The 20,891-nt window shown below is 38.7% G+C and overlaps 1 protein-coding gene across 1 annotated transcript; it reads left to right on the top strand.

Annotated features, from left to right (window-relative positions):
• Window positions 1-323: 323 nt before the first annotated feature.
• On the top strand, window positions 324-20,810 carry LOC130835245 (cGMP-specific 3',5'-cyclic phosphodiesterase-like). The gene is made up of 3 exons (XM_057706682.1): window positions 324-908; window positions 9,828-9,917; window positions 20,720-20,810. Exons 1-3 carry the CDS (start codon window positions 324-326, stop codon window positions 20,738-20,740), a joined length of 696 nt encoding a protein of 231 aa, XP_057562665.1. The 3' UTR covers window positions 20,741-20,810.
• The last annotated feature ends 81 nt before the right edge of the window (window positions 20,811-20,891 follow it).

The following is a 20,891-nucleotide window of genomic DNA, read 5'->3' as shown; positions in this document are numbered from 1 at the left end:
TGTCAAATTTAGTGTCTTTTACTTTAACACAAACTGATTTGAGAGGAGCAGACTTGACAATGTGTTATAAATCAGATATCTGAAAATACACGTTATAGGAGTTAGGCTTTATTAAAATGTTCACTGAAGCAATTGTCCTCTAGAGTTTTTCAAAATAAAACTGTCTTAAATAAACCATCTTGTTTTTATTTTCTATGACAAATCAATCATTACCACATCAGTTTACCATGAGCGGCTTTTTAGAAGCTTTCGGGGGTAGCAGTATTTAAGAAGGGGTGTTCCTCAAACATTTACTGTGTCTACATGTTCTTTTCTGCAGAGAAATGGTCAATGCATGGTTTGCTGAGAGAGTTCACACCATCCCTGTGTGCAAGGAAGGCGTCAGAGGCCACACGGAAGCTTGCTCTTGCCCCTCACAGCAGAGTCCCCATGCAGAGAGCAGCGTCCCTGGAACACCAACCAGGAAAATTTCCGCCTCCGAATTTGATCTGCCTCTTAGACCCATTGTCGTCAAGGATTCTGAGGGAACTGTGAGCTTCCTCTCTGACTCAGAAAAGGAGGAACAGATGCCTCTAACCCCCCCAAGGTTTGATAATGATGAAGGGGACCAGTGCTCAAGACTCTTGGAATTAGTGAAAGATATTTCTAGTCACTTGGATGTCACAGCCTTATGTCACAAAATTTTCTTGCACATCCATGGACTCATCTCCGCTGACCGCTATTCCCTGTTCCTTGTCTGTGAGGACAGCTGCAACGACAAGTTTCTTATCAGCCGCCTCTTTGATGTTGCAGAAGGTTCAACACTGGAAGAAGTTTCAAATAACTGTATCCGCTTAGAGTGGAACAAAGGCATCGTGGGACATGTGGCTGCTCTTGGTGAGCCCTTGAACATCAAAGATGCATATGAGGTAAATAAGAAACAGAGGCGGGGTGGGAGGTGGAGCGTGGGTGGGGCCTTGGACAACTACTGTGAATTGTGGGGATATTTGAAACTGAGATGTAAAAATGTGCATACTTGTTAAAAATGGGACTGTATGGTAAGGACCTCCCCATCTTTTAAATGCCAGAGTTTCTTCACTGGGGGCTGAATCAAGGATAGAGGCCTGAGGGAAATATTGTCTTGTTTTCCTGCTTAATGATAATTTAACATAGCTCATCTCACAGTTGTATTCTTTCATCTTTTTACCTGATCACTATACATATCCCCTATCTATGTTATCTCCACGTGAACTTCTGGAGACTTTACTAAGATTCTAAAATGATAGGTCCAAAAAGTGTCAGAAAACCAAACCCATAGTCTTTTTAAATTCATTCACTCAATACATCATATTCATTCACTCAATACATCATATTCATTCATTTGAAGTCCCTTTGACACCAAAGTCTGAGTTTCTTTCTTTCCCCTCTTTCGTTTCATTAAACAAATAAATGTGTGGATAGCTCTAGAAAATGGACATTTTTGCCCTACAATATTTCAATGGAAAGATTTGATATTTCTTCCACTTTTGCTTCCATAAGAACAGATCTTTATTATGGACTTAAAGTTTACACTGTATGATTTTTCAAATTTCCCATTTAAAATGATTCTTTTATTAATTGAATTAGAGGTTTTAAACAAATCATCTTAATTGAATGACACTTAGTATGTTTATGAATTATGTTCTGGCATCATGCTAGAACAATTATGCTAGTTACTTATCATGTGTTACACTTTGAAGATTCCATAATAATACCAGCTTGAGGCTCCTCTGTGTCATTTGAGGAGTCATAGATGTTTTATTCACTCCTGTACTCCTGATGCCTAATACAGTGCCTGGAACATAGATAAGTGTTAATAAATATTGATTGGGAGAAAATTATAGTAGATGAGATAAATAAGTAGACTAGATAGCAGGTCATAATTGATCCAGGGAAAATGTGTTAGGTTCAGGGAAGCAGGAGATCACATATAATTGGGGAGATGGAGAGAGGTTTCTTTGAGGAAGCAATGATTGATATGGACCCTGGAAGATGGATAAGATTTCAGTAGATTGAGTCGTGTGCATATTGAGATCCAGTTGCAAAAAAGAAGTTCGAGGAAGAAACAGGAAGTTGGACCATGTGGTGCTTGTAAGGAAATGTGTGGGTGATAGTATAGACGTTGAGGAGCTACTGGAGATTACTGGGGTCTTAAATGCCAAGCTGAGGAGTATTTATTTGATTCAGAGCCATGAGGACTAATTAAAGATGGTTTGAAAGGGGGACTGGCATGATTCAGACTGTGCTTTAGAAAGATGAATATTATGGTGGCCATAAAATGAATTAGAGGGAAAAATACTGGAAACTGGGAGGACAGGTTAAATAGTCTGAGGGAGTAAGCACCTGAACCAGAGCACTGGCCTTTGAGACCAAAAGGAGGGACTGGATTAAAGATGAAGAAGCTGAATCTGCTAGACTTGGCAGCTAACAGGAGGTGGAAGTGAGGAGAAAAGAGGAGTTGGAGAAGACTCAGGTTTTGAAGTTGGGTGAATAAGTAATAGTAACTGGTGAGAAATCCTGAGGGCAGGTATCTGGGGGAAGATGTGATAGTTCAGATTGGCTAAATCCTGAGATAGCTTTCAGAATCCACTCTATACCAGCAGTCTTTTCAATTTTGATTCTTCACGGAGCTATCTCCATGACCTCTTTGAGCTCTGTTAAGTAATGTCACAGCATAGCAGACTCCAAGAGGGGTATTAAGGACACAGCTGAAGGATGGCTGCCAAATTTGCAGAATTCCCGTCCTGTCTTAGGTGACAGCTGGGTTTCCGCTTTTCAATGGCACTATAGTCCCAAGTACAGTAGGACCATAAATATGCTACAGCTTTGCTGAGAAAGCCTTCATCTGTTTGCATGGTCCTAAATTTCTCCAGCCCTGAGAATTTCTTCACTTATATGCACGTTATTTAATCTGTTTACCATCTTTAGAGTTTTGATGGTGTAATCTTTGTTTTGCAGTTAGTAATGATTTAATTCTTGTACTGCCATCTAAAATAGGCTCAGTGTCCTTGATCTGCAGTGACCCCAGACTGAAGCCTCTTAGTCTGTGGATTTCTCATGTTGCTGCTTCACGCTTGACACCCTTGATCTGTGTTTATAGAGGCCTTGCAGAAGTTATTCCCATCCCAGGAATTTCATTAGAAGTTGTGGGATTGATCTGGGCCATAATTTACATTGGTATTAACAGTGGAAATCAGTTGGCTAGTGGGTAATTCATCACTTAGCCCACTCATAATTTGAATAGTCAAAATACTGTCTCATAGCCGTTTATGAAAATCGTCAGAATATGAAAGTACGTTCTATGTTTTCTGAGTCCTACTTCTTTAAATACGTGTCTGTGAAAATGACACATTTCTTCAGCTTATGAGACCACAGAACACTTAAAAATTAATAATGTAGCAGTAGAAATCCAAGAAGTGGCTGTGAAACAAAGTAGTGCTCAGATTGAAGCTAAGAGTAAAAAAATAGTCTGCTAGATAGATTAATTGTAAGAAATGGTCAACTTTTGATTCGCTTTTTAAAACTTTGTAACAGAATGATATAAATGTAGGGATTCAACTATTTTATTATTAATAAAATAACACATTCATATGTTTAAAATAGAAGACAAGGTCCACAGTTTAGACCAGTGAGTTTCAATTAGACCACAAATACCAATGGTGTTCAGTCACACATCATCTCCTCCTTCATCAGCCCCATCATTCGTGCAGATTTCTTGAATGTGGCACAGGGTTTATTAATAATAAGATATTAACACATAATAATCAGAACAACTATATAAATGTGTTGGCATTATCCTCATATGTGAAAACTAGATATCATCCAATATCTAGATTGAATTGTGTATTAGTCAGTGTTCTTCAGAGAAACAGAACCAGTAGGATATCCAGAGATAAATAAGTGATTTATTGTAGGGATTAGCTCACTTGGATATGGAGGCCTAGAAGTTCCACAATCTGCCCACCATCTGCACAATCTGGGGAACCAGATAAATTGATGGTATAATCAACTGAAGGCCTAAGAATCAGGGAGGGGTCAATTGTGTAACTCTGGTTTGAGTCCAAAAGCTTTAGTTCCAAGAGCTCTGATGGACAGCAGGAGGGCAAGAGAAGATGGATGTCTTAGCTCCGAAAGCAAATTCGTCCTCCCTCTCCCTTTTTGTTCTGTTCAGGTACTCAAGGGATTGGGTGATGCCCACTGCGTTGATGAAGATCTTCTTTACTCATTCTCCTGATTCAAATGCTCATCTCTTCTGGAGACGTCCTCATAGACACACCTAGAAATTACATTTTATCAGCCACTTGGGTATCCCTTCGCCTAGTCAAGGTGACACAGAAAATTAACCATCACAAATTGCTTTGAACCCCTGGTTCCATGACCTGTGGAAGCCATAAGCCTCCCCAAGATTTCCTATGTCAAAGGATTTACATTGTCTAAACAACCCTTTTTCCTAAGTCAACTGGAATGCAAAACTTGTACTCTTCTCTTGTTTCCTGGAGACAGCCTCTCCATGGATACCATGATTTCTAGGGAGGAAACTTGGAAGGTCTTAGGGAAGGGTCACATTGCCACTCATGTGGCCTTCACCCACCCCTACTTTACTCCTCCCTTTTCAGTCCTTCTCCAGATAAACAAATCTTCACCAGCTCTCATCCTACAGGTCTCACTTGCTACTCAAGTGAATTTCTGATGAATGAAATTATTTCTAAAATGAATTTTCAGAGGAAAGAAAGAACAATAGCAACTGTTTTAATTTTGATAAGTCTTTAATTTATCAAAATTATTAATTTTGATAAATTTGATAAATTTGTCATGGCATAATTGTACTCCAGGAAACACAGTTCGGGAACTGCTCTATCTTTGTTCAATGTTCTAATAATCTTCAGGTATTCCACTTTGCGGAAGAAAACCGACATATAATTTGGCAAGTCTACTGTGTTATTTCCGTTTTCGTTTTCTTTTATCTTTTATTTTTATATTATTTCAAGCTTACAGAAAGGTTGCAAGACCAGCATCACAAACTTGTGTATACCCTTTACGCAGATTCTCCAATTGTTTATATTTTGTGCCATTTGCTTTATTATTTTCTTTTTCTATATATAATGCATGTAAGTAATATATGCATATTATTTTTTTCTGAACCATTTGGAGACTTTTTTATGAGTATATATTTTCTAACAAGAATATTCTCTTACACAATTGTGATACATTAATCAAAATCTGGAAATTTTATGATACAATACTCTTATCTGACATTCTATAGTCAAATTTGGTCAGTTGTTCCATGATGTCCTTTATAGTTGTTTTTTCCCTCTGATCAAGGCTCTAATTCAGGACTGCATATTGCATATACTTGTTCTATCTCTTTAGTCTCCATTAAATCTGGAATAGTTTCTCAGTGTTTATCTTTCTTAACATGTATTTTGGAAGAATACAGGGCAGTTATCTTGTAGAATGTTTTCCTTGAATAGATACAAGTTAGGCACTTTTGGCAGGAATACCACAGATGTTGACCTTGAGACCTTGTTTGGTTTTACAAACAACAGTCAGTTCTTCACTTCTCCTGCACCCGCTTTGAGCTACATTCCAGCTCAATTCAGACACTAGCTACCTGGAGTTAATGCAGACCCCACAGGTTAAGGACTCAGTGCCACAGTATTGTCCCCGCTTCAGATGCCAGCCATAAATAGGATCCCCACATCCATGTCTGGCTAGCTACAGATTCAGGAGTTCCCTGCTCAGATTTAATGATTTCTTAAAATGACTCAGAACTCAGAAAGCACTATAATTAACACTACAGTTTTATTATAAAGGATACAATTCAGAAATAGCCAAACAGAAGAGATGCATAGGGCAAGGAACGGGGTGGGGGACACAAAACTTCCATGCCCTCTCGAGTGGGAGGAGGGGCAGTGCATCACCATCCCAGCACACAGATGCCATCATAACCCAAATCTCTGACAAACGGGGCAAGAATATACAATGGATAAAAGACAGTCTCTTCAGTAAATGGCGCTGGGAAAACTGAACAGCCACATGTAAAAGAATGAAATTAGAACATTCTCTAACACCATACACAAAAATAAACTCAAAATGGATTAAAGACCTAAATGTAAGACCAGACACTATAAAACTCCTAGAGGAAAACAGAAAACACTATAAAACTCCTTAACATAAATCATAGCAATATCTTTCTGGATTCATTTCCTTATTCTTTATATATGTGTGCATGTGCTCAAGCCATGTTCCAAGCTCTTTACTCCTCTCTGTAGAATCTCTTATCTTTCTCTTCAAGCTGAAGAGCTTTCATTAACTCTTCTTTAGTACCCGTGTGGTGGTGACCAACTCTCTGATTTCGTTTATCTGAAAATGCCTTTATTTTGGCTGTAATCCTAAAAGATATTTTCACTGCCTAGACAATTCTTAGTTAATAGTAGTTTCCTTTCAACACTTAAAATGATCTCCCACTTTTTTCTGGTTTTAATTTTTCTTATGAGAAGTCAGCCAGCCTTCATTTTTCACCTTATGAGTTTCACAATATATGTCATTTTCACACTATGTGTGTATGTTTAAGGTTTTCACTAATGTTGGGAAATTTTTGGTCATGTGTTTAAATATTTTTTCTGCCCCATTCACTTCTCTTTGAACTCCAATTGTATATATGTTAGACCATTTGATGTTGAACTCAGAGAACACTGAGGCTCTGTTAACTTTTTTATAGATTTTTTTTTTTTGTCCTCTCAGTCCTTTTGACTAGATATTTTCTGTTGATCTGTCTTCAGGTTCACTGACCCTTCTGTTGTTTCCAGTCTGTTGTTAAATCCATCAATGAACTTTTGTATTTTTCAGTTCTAGAATTTCCATTTGGCTTTTTTAAAATACTTCTTTCTTTCTACAGAGATGTCCATCTGTTCATTATTACCATATTTTCTATTCAGTCCTTAAACACACTTATAATAGCTGCTTTAAAGTCCCTGTTTGTTAATTCCAACCTCTGAATCATCTTGAGGTCATTTTCTATTGACTGCTTTTTTTCTTTACTGTGGGTTTCAATTTCCTATTTCTTCACACATGTTGTGATTTTTTTAAAATTTTTTTATTGTAGGTTGGATATTGTGAATGTTTTGTTGTGGGGCATTTGGATTATATCAACTTCCTTTAAAACAGGACTGACCTTTGTTGTTGTAGGCAGTGGAGTTCCTGGAAGAGGCTTTCTGTCTTGTCAGGTTTGGTATTATTATTTGTTAGGATGGATCTACTTTAGTTTTAAATTTAGTCTTAGGAAATGTTGTCTGAATCTAGGGTATGGTCCTTACTTCCAAGGAGTGGCCCTTCTGTGTCTCAACTGAATGCCTGAGGTGCCTAGTAAGGTATCTCCTCTGGTGGGTGGGACCCCAGTGTCTTCAAACATTGTTATAATTGGTATCACCACTTGCTTTCAGGCTTCAACAGGTAATTTTTGCTGCTTCTCTTAGAGTCTTGCCAAATAGATGTCTGAAGTGACTAGCCACTCAGTCTTCTGCCACTCCTTTACACTCCCTACCCCCACCCACAACACTGCCTCTCTTATCAGGTACTTTGCCTTGCACATTCCAGCCACTTTAGAAGCCCTGAATTCAGTTCCATTTGGAACTATTACTCTGGATACCAATTGTCTTCTCCTCCTGGGGGAAAAGTGCCCCCAGGGAGAACCAGATTAATGCAAGTCAGTGGTGTGTATTCCCCTCTTCACTGTGTGTGTTTTAGTTATTGCATGTATGTGGTCTAATCTTATATTTTTCAGCTGGAGGGCAAGTCTGGTCTAGTTATTTTATTATGAGAGATGTGTATCTAAGCTTTGTGTTTTTTTTACACTGTCATGTTCTCATAAACAGTGAAAGAAATAATCACGATAATAGTTGTGCTCTATTTTTCTTTCGATGGGGCTTAGAAGTTCTCTATGTGTTTACAACCCCTGCAGTGGGTGCATTGTTAAAGGAGAATTCTTTGAGATGCTAAAATTCGCTTAAAGTGATTTTGAAGCATACATTCCTCCTACCTCCTTCAATAAAGAGTGAAATCCAGGGCTGCTGTTTATTTTAAACTTCCAGTATGCACAAAAAAATTCTGTGAAAGTCCTTCTAATTTCAGACTCTTGCTTTGCTTAGATAGTTGGGTTGAATCCTCTTTTTTATAAATTGGTCTTGTAATTCAGATATTCATTAACAAAATAATTGCTGAGGATGCATTACTATTCATATTTTGATTATTAGCTTGTAGAATAATTCACTATATAAATTCATAATTTTTAACTTCTTTTACTTCATCCATGTCAGTATCCTGTCTGCTCTCTTTAGATACCTAGCAATATAGTATGTTATTTAAGAACTGCTTTTTGGAAACATTCAGCCAAGGTTTTCTCTGTCTTTCAATATAACTTTGAGCACTTTTGCAGAAAAATTAAAAATGCAGTAGTGTTTATTTATAATATAAAATATTCATATTGATTTTCTACCATTTTATAACTTTTCTTCTGAAATTTTCTTTACTGCCAAAGTTTGGTCCTCTCAGGGGAAAATTGGCCTCATTTCTGACCCTAGTTGATGGAATCTAGTGTAATCATTTACTTCATTCACAGCTTTGGCTTTGCGTGACTTTAGACTAATTAAAAAAAAAACAGAAATGACCTTCAAAGATGAGGATTTTTCCAGTGTGACTATTCCATATTCTCTGAAGGGAATACCAAAAGCAGAGTTTTTAGAACAATAATGCTATTATTAGGTTGAGCATGTAAGTTCCCAAGGCAGTTGCTTTGAAGGGAACAATATGCATTCAGATGTTTATGTTCTGGTATGTTTGCTTCCATTCTAATTGTATCTCATATACTGGTCTCTGTCCATTTCCTCAAGTATATTTTTCCTCCTACCTATAAGATTTGCTTTAATCTATAGTAAGCTAAAAGTGATCACATTGGATAACTATGATATCATTTGTTAATGATATCATGATTTCCTTCATTTATTGAACAAATGTTTCTGAGTTCCTGTGCCAATATTGGGAATACAGTGATGAACCAAAAAAAGCCCCTCGTAAAGTTTACAGCCTACCTTTAATCTTCTCAATCTGGTTTCATGGAAAATAGCCTGTATCTTTCTTTCTTTAAGCCACATTTAGAAATTTTACACTTTTCAGAAGTCCTTTGTGATTATTGAATGTGCAAGGATGTATTTTGTAAAAGGGGAGAGAGATTCAAAAGATTGAGCAATTGATTATACATGAAGGCCATGCAGTTTTATTAGATACAAAAAAGGTAAGATTTTAATTCTTATGCACATCTGAGATAGAAATACAGAACAGTGAGGAAATATATAAACAGTCATTATGAGGGAAGTCAAGTCAGTATTGGAATGGTCATTTTGGAGGTGATGGGTTTTATAGGAAAAGTTTCAGACCAAAGATGCGTTTCTTTTTCAGAAGAATCAGTGAGATGGGAATAGGCAAACGGTATTACAGAGGGGGAGAGTTGCCACTTTCCCCCGAGTTTAAGTGAGGCTGTCTAAATTGGTTAATATTTTGAATTTCCTTTATTTCTTCACATTTGTTTCCATCTGTATTTTTTCATAAATACTAGCTGCTAAAAAACCCTTAAATTTATCTTTGTCCAAGATGATGTGTACCTATATGCTTTGATGCCTCTTACAATGATAAAATTGTCATTCAGAGCAACAAGGTGAGTCAAAGGTTAGTTTTCTCTAATCCTATAAACCAGAAAAATCAAATCAGTCTTTGAACAGGTCAGTCACTAAATTGAATTTCTTCTTCCTTACTAGGATCCTCGGTTCAATGCAGAAGTTGACCAAATTACAGGCTACAAGACACAAAGTATTCTTTGTATGCCAATTAAGAATCATAGGGAAGAGGTAAGCCAGTTTTCCATTTTATAAAAGGTCATTTGGAAACATTTTTCTTTTTTGAAAAAAAATTTTTCACTTTGCGCACTTATGAAATAATGCTATAGTGAAAAGTTAACTATAAAGTGCTTAAATGTTCTGCTTGATGTGTTTTATTTAGACTTGAGTAATAGGGTTGAATCCTGATACTTTACTTTGACCTAGAAATAAATTTTAGACATGTCATTTCTGTACCTCTCTTTCCAGAGGACCTTACTGACTCCTAAGATACATAATTGCTATTGTGGTTGTAATCAGTTTATTTCATATTATATTTTAAACATCTCAAAAACGCTTATTTCATAAATGGTTATCCATTGCAGTGGTCGTCAGCTGATTTTTTTGTTTGGATGCAAAATGAGGTTTTGAAAAACTGGAAATTGCAGCCAAGTCCAAGCAAAATTTATTGTGAAATTATAACAAGCCATTGAAAATAAGTTAGTTTATATTTCATCTAACTAGAAGGTTTGGATTCCGTAAGCACTGAATTCTCTCTTCATTTTACATTTATTTGAAAAAAAAAATAGTTGCTACATTATCATTTAAATGGAGCGCTTCAAATGAATGTTCTCAGTCCTGTCTGCACATTACAATCAACTGTGAAACTCTAAAACATTACCAGTTAAATCAGAATCTCTAAGAGCTGGGTCTAGATACTGATACATTTTTAAAGCTCCCCAGATAATTCTGAAGTGTAGCCAGAGTTGAAAATCATTTCTTTAAGTGAAAACAAATAGATTGGAAGAGCCCATGTTTGTGGTTCTTAATCTTGGCTACACATTAGAATCACCTGTGGAGCATTTAGAAGTTCTCATGCCCAGGTTTCACCTTAAATCAGAATCTCTGGGGTTGGGACCCAGGCACATCAGTATTTCTATTTTTTTTTAAGCTCTTTATTGGAGTATAATTGCTTTACACAGTTGTGCCAGTTTCTGCTGTACACCAAAGTGAATCAGCTGTATTTATACATACATCCCCGTATCCCCTCCCTCCCACGACTCCTTCCTGTCCTCCCTATCTCACCCCTCTAAGTCATCACCCATCATCCAGTGGATCTCCTTGTGTTATGCAGCAGCTTTCCACTAGCTAGCTATTTTACATTTGGTAGCGTACATGTCAGTGCTACTTTGTCACGTCCCAGCTTCCCCTTCACCCCCCACCCCGTGTCCTCGAATCCGTTCTCTACATCTGCATCTATATTCTTGCCCTATCACTGGGTTCATCAGTACCATTTTTTTTAGATTCCACATATATGAGTTAGCACACAGTATTTGTTTTTCTCTTTCTGGCTTACTTTTCTCTGTATGACAGACTCTAGGTCCATCCACTTCATTACAAATAACTCAATTTCATTCTTTCTTATGGCTGAGTAATATTCCATTGTATATATGTGCCACATCTTTTTTATCCATTCATCTGTTGATGGGCATTTAGGTTGCTTCCATGTCCTGGCTATTGTAAATAGTGCTGCAGTGAACATTGTGGCACATGTTTCTTTTTGGATTAGGGTTTTCTCAGGGTATATGCCCATTTCTCCAGAGAAGACATGCAGATGGCTAACAAACACATGAAAAGATGCTCAACATCACTCATCATTAGAGAAATGCAAGTCAAAGCCACAATGAGGTATCACCTCACACCAGTCAGAATGGCCATCATCAGAAGATCTAAGAACAGTAAATGCTGGAGAGGGTGCGGAGAAAAGGGATCCCTCTAACACTGTTGGTGGGAATGAATATTGGTACAGCCACTATGGAAAACAGTATGGAGGTTCCTTAAAAAACTAAAAATAGAACTACCATATGACCCAGCAATCCCACAACTCGGCATATACATCAGTATTTCTTAAAGCTCCCAGGTGGTTATCATGTGCTGCTAGGGTTGAGAACCACTGCCAAGAATACGAGAAACACTTTGCTGGTTCTACTTGATTTATATTCGGATTCTGATATCTTTCCTTTCCCTCCCCCATCCAGTCCTTTACCAAGTCCCATCGCTTTTTTTTCTGTTAGTGTTTCTCATTTCGATTTCTTTCTTTTCATTCCTGCTGCCTGTACCATCATTCAGATCTTGAAGTAATGCCTAAACTTTTAAAATATTCTTGTAAGGGGTTTTTGTACTTTAAGTCAATTTTCCTTTAATCCACCCTGCATATGCCCTTGGGAATTTTCCTGAAACACAGCTTTCTAAATCAGTGCTTCTAAAACAGTAATGTGCATATGACTTTTTTTATTTATTTATTTATTATTTTTTGGGGGGTACACCAAGTTCAATCATCTGTTTTTATACACATATCCCCATATTCCCTCCCTTCCTTGACTCCCCCCACCTCGAGTGCCCCCCACCCTCCCCGCCCCAGTCCTCTAAGGCATCTTCCATCCTGGAGTTGGACTCCCTTTGTTAGACAACAACTTCCCACTGACTGTCTATGCATATGACTTTTAAAATGCAGATTCTGAGTTCAGGCGGTCTAGGTGAGACCTGAGTGAGGTTCTTTTCTAACAAGCACCAAGTTGATGCCAGTGTCCGCAGATCACAATTTGATGAACAGGATCCTAAATCAGTCACTTCTCAGTCGTCTAAGATAAGTTCTCAGTGCCTTAGAGTTGCTATGTGGTTTCTTAAGAGGGTAGTTACAGCCACAGTTACTGAAAATCCCTGTAGCTAAAACATGCAAATGAGCTTAAATAATTGACTAGCTAATTAATTGTGAATGAATAAATAAAATTGAAAAGGCCATGCATGGACCAGTAGTGTTCTTAATCGGATCGCCAGATAAAGCAAATAAAAACCATGTCTTATGCAATATTGGGGACATAGTTATATTAAAAAATTATTTGTTGTTCATCTAAAATTAAATTTGACTGGATGTCCTATATTTTATCTGGCTGCCCTAGTTATAAACCAAGGACTATGATTGTGTGCACTTAAGAAGATGATGTTCAGCTTTTAATTTGTAAGTATGTTTTAAAACCATGGCCTGAAAAAACAACTTTGTACTGGCCGAGAGACTCAGCTTGAATCACACTCTGGTGAAATATCTCTTCCTAAGTAGCATGAATGGTGGGGATTGGGGGGAGCCATGAGCAACAAAAACCCCAGGGTGAAGCAGGTGAGACTGCCCTTCTGTAAGAGAGCGTCCTCTGGATCCGTGCACTTCTGTCTTTATGGTTACCAGTGAGGGTGATGTAAACTAAAACACCAATAACAAACCCCCCTGCTGTAGTGAGGTGTAAATTACGTACCATATAATTCACCCATTTGAAGTGTATAATTTGATGAGATTTTGACACATGCATGTGTAGTCATATAAACACCACTGTCATCAAGATACAGAACATTTCTGTCACCTCAGATGTTTCCCTGTACCGCTTGGAGTTGATCTGCTCCTCCTCCCTCAACCCCCAACCCCCACAATCACCGCTCTGTTTTCCATCACTATTGTTCTGCCTTTTCTAGAGTGTCATAGAAGCCATATACGTGGAATCATACAGGAGGTAGTCTTGTATGTCTGGCTTCCCTCACGTAGCGTAACGCTTGTGAGATTCATCCATGCTGTTGCATGTGTCCGTGGTGTGTTCCTTTTTATGGTGGTTATTCCATGGTATGGGTGTGCCACAATCTGAATATCCGTTCATCCATTGACAGACATGGAGTTGTTTCCAGGTTTTGTCTTGTTAGGAGAAAAGCCGCTGTTGATGTTTGTGTGCAAGTCTTTTTGTGAACATGTTTTCATTTCTCTTTGGTAAATATATGAGGGGAATTTCCAGGTCATGGGTGGGTATATGTTTAATTGTATGAGAAACTTGCAAGCTCCTATCCAAAGTGGCTGTACCATATACTTTCTTACCAGCAATGAATGAGAGTTGCAGTTGCTTCACATCTGAGGCAACACATGGTATTGTCAATTTAAAAACATCGTAGCCATTCAGTTTGATTACGTGAATGAATAACCCCACTCTCAGTCAAGAGCCGTCCGCTCACCTGCAGACCTGATTAAAGTGGATTCAGCTACAGGTCCCCAGATTGGGATTGTCCAGAGCTCTCCCTAAGCGTCCTGCTGGGTTCCTCAGGATCCTCAGGGCTGTCTGCCTCCACACTCCCTCATCCTCTCCTGCTGCCTCTGTTTTACCCTGTGATGACTTGATATAAGGCTGGGCTCTTCACTTGTTTCCACAAAAGTTTTTTTCACACGAAGCATTTCATGAGATTACAAAAAAAAAAAAAAAAAAACCTTCAGTAACTTCACTGGAGTCTTAGTAACTTTACTGATGGGAAGGTTTCCAAATACAGCTTTTTAAACATCTTGCTGACCCTCCCCATTCTCTGTCCTCTCCCCCTTGTTCCCTCTCCTCCCATGCTCACACTGCCCGGTTTGAAATTATTTCCTGTGAGAATTATTTCTTCAGAAAAAAGGAATGAAGAGAAACAGTCGGAAAAACAGGCATACGCTCAGCATGGCTGTTGTAGTATAAAAAGTAATCTGGCTGACTGAGAACCACGGCCCCTAAGAAGATGCAATATATGACTTCCAGAATTATCTTTAAATTTACAGCTACGTAAACAAACTCAGGGCAATGTTTGCTGTTGTGTACACACAGTAGAAAAGTACTCTTTCTCCCACGAGCGTTTGAAATCAAAATAGAGAGTCACAGTAAGGCTTTTGGGAGTAATTCTTAAGATTGCTTGCTGTGGGCGTGAATCCCATCTTCACCACTTACTTGATGAGTAGCCAGGATGGAATTGGTGAATCCCTTCGTTCTTCAGTTCCCTCATCTGCACAATGAGGGTTATAAAAGGACCCACCTCCTAGGGTTGTTGTGAAGATTAAATGCGTTTGTGCATGCAAAGGGCTTAACATATTTCCTGGCACACTGGAAGTGACTGATAAATGTCAGCTGTTACTTTTGAAAGGAGATCTAGAACTAAGCAAACTCTTAGGAGAAACAAGGAATGATAAGTTGTATGCAGAGGTCATCAGCCACATTATAACCAGTCAGCTGAGATCAAATGACAACCCAGCACCGTCCCTGACTTAACTGGTCTGTTACCCTCTAACACACTTTACGCTTAAAAGAAAAAGGCTTTTCATTGTTTTTCCTCATAAATGAGGCAAAGTGAATTTGGTTTCTTCTCTTTGTGTTAGTCCAATTGTACTCATTCCGACTAATTACCAAGGAACCTAAGATGAAATGTGGTTGTTCATAACATGTCTTGGTACCTTTTCGTGACTCTAATTTCTTAAGGTGCCACCTCTGAAGAGCTGCTTGAATGGAGCAGTTGACTATTGAATGCTAAAGTCTGAACTACAACACAGTCCAGAAAATTCAGAAAGATTTTTAAGATTCAGTAAAATCTGTAATCACTGCATCTGCCTCTCTTCTTGGGAAGTATTTCAACTAATTAAAATTTTTCGAGAGTTCTTTTCATCCGTGGTATAACCATAAGTGTAATAGCACAATGCCTTTTTAGAAGTCAGGATCATAGATATTCCTAAAACCTCTATGACAGAATTATTTTTGAATCATAAAGGATAAGCTTTTGCAATTTTCTCCTCTCTGTACTCCCTTCTAAGACAATGGAATTAATGGGCAGTGTGGTGGGGGTAGGGTGGGGACTGGAGAAGCTAGAGGAAGCTAAAATAATTTATTTTGGAAAGGTCACAGAGCTATTGGCTAGAGAAAATGAATGAAGACAAAAAGTAAAGGGGTCAAGGGAGAGAAGAGAGACCGCCCAGGCTGTATAATAGAATAGTTAGAGGAAAGACAGGGTAGGACTTTGGAAATAACTGCCTATCCTGTGGAAGCTATTCTAAGGACTTGACATATATTCTTTCATTTAATCTTCATAACAACCATAGGAGGTAGTTATTATTTTATTCCCACGTAACAGATGATGAAACGGAGACACGGGACATTTAGGGAACTTGGCCAAAGTCACAGAACTAAAAACTGGCGAAGCTCAGATTCAAGCCTAGACAAGAGGGTTTCTTAAAATTCTGCCGTGGATGACGACTGCACTCTCTTTTCTTCCCCCTCAGTGTTTTCTTGAGCCACTGCAGTCAACATGTAGATTCCTGTTGATTTGGGGGTGGGAGGTACACTGATGGGAGATGCGGCTTCACATATTGTAGAAGCAGGGCTCGAAGGGGGAGACAAGGAGAGCTGGCTGTACCCTGATGGTTCTTCAACGTCAAGTGTTGAGACCACTCTGCAGACAAACTTTTTAAAAAGAGAGAGAGGGGTAGCAGGGAGAAAGAAGGCAGGGGAGCAGGGGCGGGGGAGAGAAAGAGGGATCAGAGTCACATCCTCTGTAATGTCTTAAGAGGACTCCATCTAGTAAACAAGAAGAAATTTTTACCAGGGATGAAAGAGTTACAGGAGCATGTTTCATGTTCATCTGGGCCAGTGTGCTCTGTGATATGCACAGGAAGCATCATGAAAAAAATTTGCAGCAAGTGTGTGAATGCTTAGGGCTGCTGTTACATTTCTTTCAGGCTTAACGCTGGATTTTTCAGACCTGGGCACTTGGATCCGTTTTTTATTTTTGTCACGTGTGTTACTTATTTCTATAAGCAGACGTTTCTTTTATGTTTAGTAAAGAAGTGCAGGGAAACTCAACTCTTTCTAGCTCAGATGACCTATTTCTGAAATCCTGCCCTCTCTTGAAGTATTGCTTGTTATGACATGGTAGCGATGAGTGCTTTTTTTTCTTTTTTTAATGTGTAGGGGCTGCACCAATGAGGTAGAAGCCAGGACATTGTGAAATAATGCAAGTTCTATGAAAATTTTGTATTGATCTGAGGTAGAGATTCTATCCAATAATATCAGGCTAGGCATAACCTGTTTTCTCTTGGTTGAATGTCAACTCCAATTTTTATTAAGTAAAAATCTAATTTGGAATCAGAGCTCTTATCCTCCTTCTCTGTTTTTATCATTTTGATTTTATTTTATCATATTTGATGATATACTTATAATTCTTTGATGAAATGTAACAGTTATAATAAAAGATTTATGGTAAGTTTTTTTACAGTATAAGGGAGCATTTTTAGCTAAATATCCAGTTGTTTATATATTCTTTTAAAAGAAAACTGACAAACTTCAAAAAATATCAGCTAATTTTATGAGATTTTTATGAAATAAGTACAATACTTTGATGAATCAAAGAGATTTAATGTCTGCTGAAAATCGTAAAGTAAAGCATTAATGGAATCAAATGTGTAATTCTAGCTGCAATATACAAAAGTAAATGTTTTCTAGAATTTAAGGTACATAACTTTATCTGCTAATCCCCTCCTAAATTATCTTGCTTTGAAAGTAATTGTTGAATCACTGCACTAAGTAGAGCCCTGGTCTAGGCAGTGAGGATATGAAAAAAAATGAAGCAAGGAAGATACTTGAAACTTTTTTTTTCAATTTCAATGAGAGGGAGACCTTATATACCAAAAAGCAAATATCAATGCAAGGTAGCAAGACAGATGTTAAATAATGCCGGGATCAACTCGGCGACTCGAGGTGAGTGACGGGTGCCGCAAGTTTGAAGAACACACAGACACAGACTGAAGAGAAAGATGGGACCGGGGGACTCAAGACCTCTAGGATCAAGAGCCTCGCTGATTGATCCCACGTTGCTTTTATTGAGTTCTCGGCATAGCCTAAGGGTCTAACACTCCCAGGTTAATCCCATAAACAATCAAAGGCCTCACATGACTGGGGGCAATGATCTTTGTTTGCCTCCTGGGTCCTGATTTGAGCTGGGCATGGAGAGCAAAGCAGCCCTGGGGGCAGGAGACCTCTCTCAAAAGGATTAAGGGTCTGTGCCCCACCCGTGTTGGCCCCTCTGCGACTGTGCCTGTCTTAGGTTGTTCCTCCCTTGAGGAATCTTACCCGTCTCTGGCTAACCAGTCATCCTCCAGGGCCAAACATGGTGATATAAGGAAGGCTCTATGCACCACCCCTGTTGGCCCCTCTGCGGCTGTGCCTGTCTTAGGTTGTTCCTCCTCTGAGGAATCTTACCCGTCTTTGGCTAACCAGCCATCCCTCAGGACCAAACAGGGTGATATTAGTCTCCACGCCCTGCACCCTCAGCTCCTCCACTGCTCAAGCAGGACATTCTGAATCCCATCGCTCGGCCCACATACTTCAACATTTTCAATGTTTCAAAAAGGTTCCAGAATGTCTTCCCACAAAATAAGTTCAATATTCAACACATAAGTTCGAAGGAAAGTCTGTGGATTTCAGGAGCTGGAGGAATCACAGAGGAAGGCCGAAAACTGTGGTTTCATACAGCAGATCCCTGCTGTGTTTATCCCACAGGCTTAAGAGAGGAAGCTCGAACATGCTTTCTGTGAGAGGGTGGAGGCAGGGTGGGTGCTTGCCTATGATCTTCAGCTCGCAGTACTGACTAAGGGCTTTTCTTAAACTTGACCCGTAAGCTTGGAACAGATAAACGTTACAGCTTTATACATAATCCTACAATTCGAAGTCAGACTAGATGAAAATAGAGCTACAAGAATAAGCAGAGTTTAATTGCAGACTGTCAGTTGATCTAGATCTATTTTAGTCTTAAAGAATTGGCTACTTATGTGTTTTTTTGAAAACATAAATTGTGCATTGCATTTATTCCCCTGTGATATTTGTTTTAGAAACAAAACAAATGCTCCAAAAAGTTTCCATTGGTTCTGGACTTGATATGGTGATGGTGAAGATCTTTTCCTTTTTTTTTTTTTCCACATTACCCTTTGAATAACAAACAAGTGTATTTTACAAAGAAGAAGATGGTAACCACTTTCCTAAGGAAAAAAACATTTCTTAAGAGCATCAGATGAAAAACATAGTGCTAGTAAGTTAAATCCCTGAGGCTACACTACTGATCCAGGAGAAGAAAGAATGAATAAAAGCTTGAGACTGAAAGTTAAGTTAATGGTCGGCTATATTTACCCAAATCTTATTTTCAATGCTCAGAAAATTTGGTTCAGACTGAATGCTATGTTTTATTCAATATAAAGTTAATCTTCATTGGTACTTTTAGAATTCCAGCAGTTGTTGGAATGCCTTGCATTTTTCATTTGATAGAGCATTTGTAAGTTTAATTTTGAGAAGTTTTATATAGATACTGAATTATGGCTAGTAGAGGTCTGGAACCAGCTGCAGGTAAGCGAAAATAATTTCTTTGTATAATATCTGACCCAGAACCACATAATGAGACCTTGGGATGGATTTTGATTATTAAATAATGTTCATGCATTCTTAAAGAGTTAAGGTAGTTGTCAGTGAAATTGCTGCTCTCAATAGATATATGTATGCAAACATCTTTATTCATCTAAGAGCTAAGATTATATAGGCAAAGTGCTTTAAAAACTATGTACTCTGTATTCCTTCTTATTAAATCCTCACCTAAAAGTTCTTACTTGTTTCTCTTCTACCATAGAGTGAAAATTAATATTCTGGGTGGAATTCAAATAAAAGTATAGAGTTGGTGATCTTATAAAATTTTTGAATCATATCTTATCTCTCTCTCTCTTTTTTTTTTTTTTTTTTTTTGCATCACTTGGTAGCAGTGAAATAAAGTGAAGATGACCTGGATTTAGAACTTCCAGATGCATTTGATTATTACACATTATTTGATGATCCTGTGTATGACATTAGTGATCTCTTACAGCATAACAGATTACCCTAAGCTTAGTGATTCTGAACACGAGCCTTTCCTATCTCGGTTTCTGTGGTTCAGGAATGCCAGAGCGGCCTAGCTGGCTGGGTGGCTCTGGCCCAGGTTCCCTGCCCATGGCTGCACTCAGGATGCAGCAGGGAGGCCTGACTCACGCTGGAGCGTGCACTTCCCAGAGGGCTCGCTCGCGTGGCTGCTGGCAGGAGGCCTCAGTTCCCGGCCAAGCAGGCCTCTCTGTAGGTCACTCTGTGTCCTTGACACACGGCAGAGGGTGAGCAAGGAGGAAGCAGCAGCGCCTTGTACGTCCGAGTTGTTCACCTTCGCTTCACGGTAGCTGTTCATTAGAAGCCAGGCCTCACGTCTGGCCCAAACTCAGGGAGGGCAGTTAGGTCCCACCTCTTGAAGAGAGCAGCATCAAAGGATGTGTGGAGATACTGTGAAACCACCAAAAGTCCTAAGAGTATTTTGAGGCTTTAGTCTCTTTCCTTAAAACTGGTCAGATGATAAACGAGGAACTCTGCTTGTTAATTAAAATCTTAAACAATAAGGACCTACTGTATAGGACAAGAAACTGCATTCAATATCTTCTAATAACCTATACTGGAAAAGAATCTGAAAAAGACTATACGTGTGTGTGTGTGTGTGTGTGTGTGTGTGTAAAAACTGAGTCACTCTGCTGTACACCTGAAACATTATAAACCAACCATTCTTCAATTAAAAAGATCTTAAAAAATAGTGTTTTCTCAACCTTTCATGTTCTAAAAATAACATCAGCTACCAGAGACAGCATAGACTGGATTTAAAATAAGATGGTAAGTTGGAGTGTGTGCCCTGCCAGGTTGGCTTGAATCAAAGGGAAAAGAGCAAGTAGAATTACAAGAGGAGAACTGAGGAGGAGAAGAGGAAGATCCCTGCTGTTTGAGCTGCGACAAATGATTGGGGTATTAAAAGTCTTCTAAAATATTATGTCACAAATGCAGGTCTTCGTGAGGTCACTGTTTGTGTGTAGCTTAAGTACTTTGCTTCTTAATACCTATGGAAAATGCTCACTGGTATATCCTTATTATCTCTCTGCACCATTGTTTTTCGCCTCCCTCGTGGATCAGGATTGGAGGGAATGTGTCTAGTATTTCGGCACAGTGTTTGCTTGGGTGTAAACTGGAGGCGAGGCCATGCAGGCAAGCTGAGGCGGGATTGTGAAGAGTCGGCAAATTGCCATGCAAAAGAGGTGCTGGATTTTTTTTTTTTTTTTTTAAGCCAGGAAACATTTGCTGTCAT

Source organism: Hippopotamus amphibius, chromosome 13 (genome assembly GCF_030028045.1).
Source record: "Hippopotamus amphibius kiboko isolate mHipAmp2 chromosome 13, mHipAmp2.hap2, whole genome shotgun sequence".
NCBI lineage: Eukaryota > Metazoa > Chordata > Mammalia > Artiodactyla > Hippopotamidae > Hippopotamus > Hippopotamus amphibius.
Note: the sequence above shows the minus strand (reverse complement) of the source record. Positions and strands in the feature narration are given on the sequence as shown.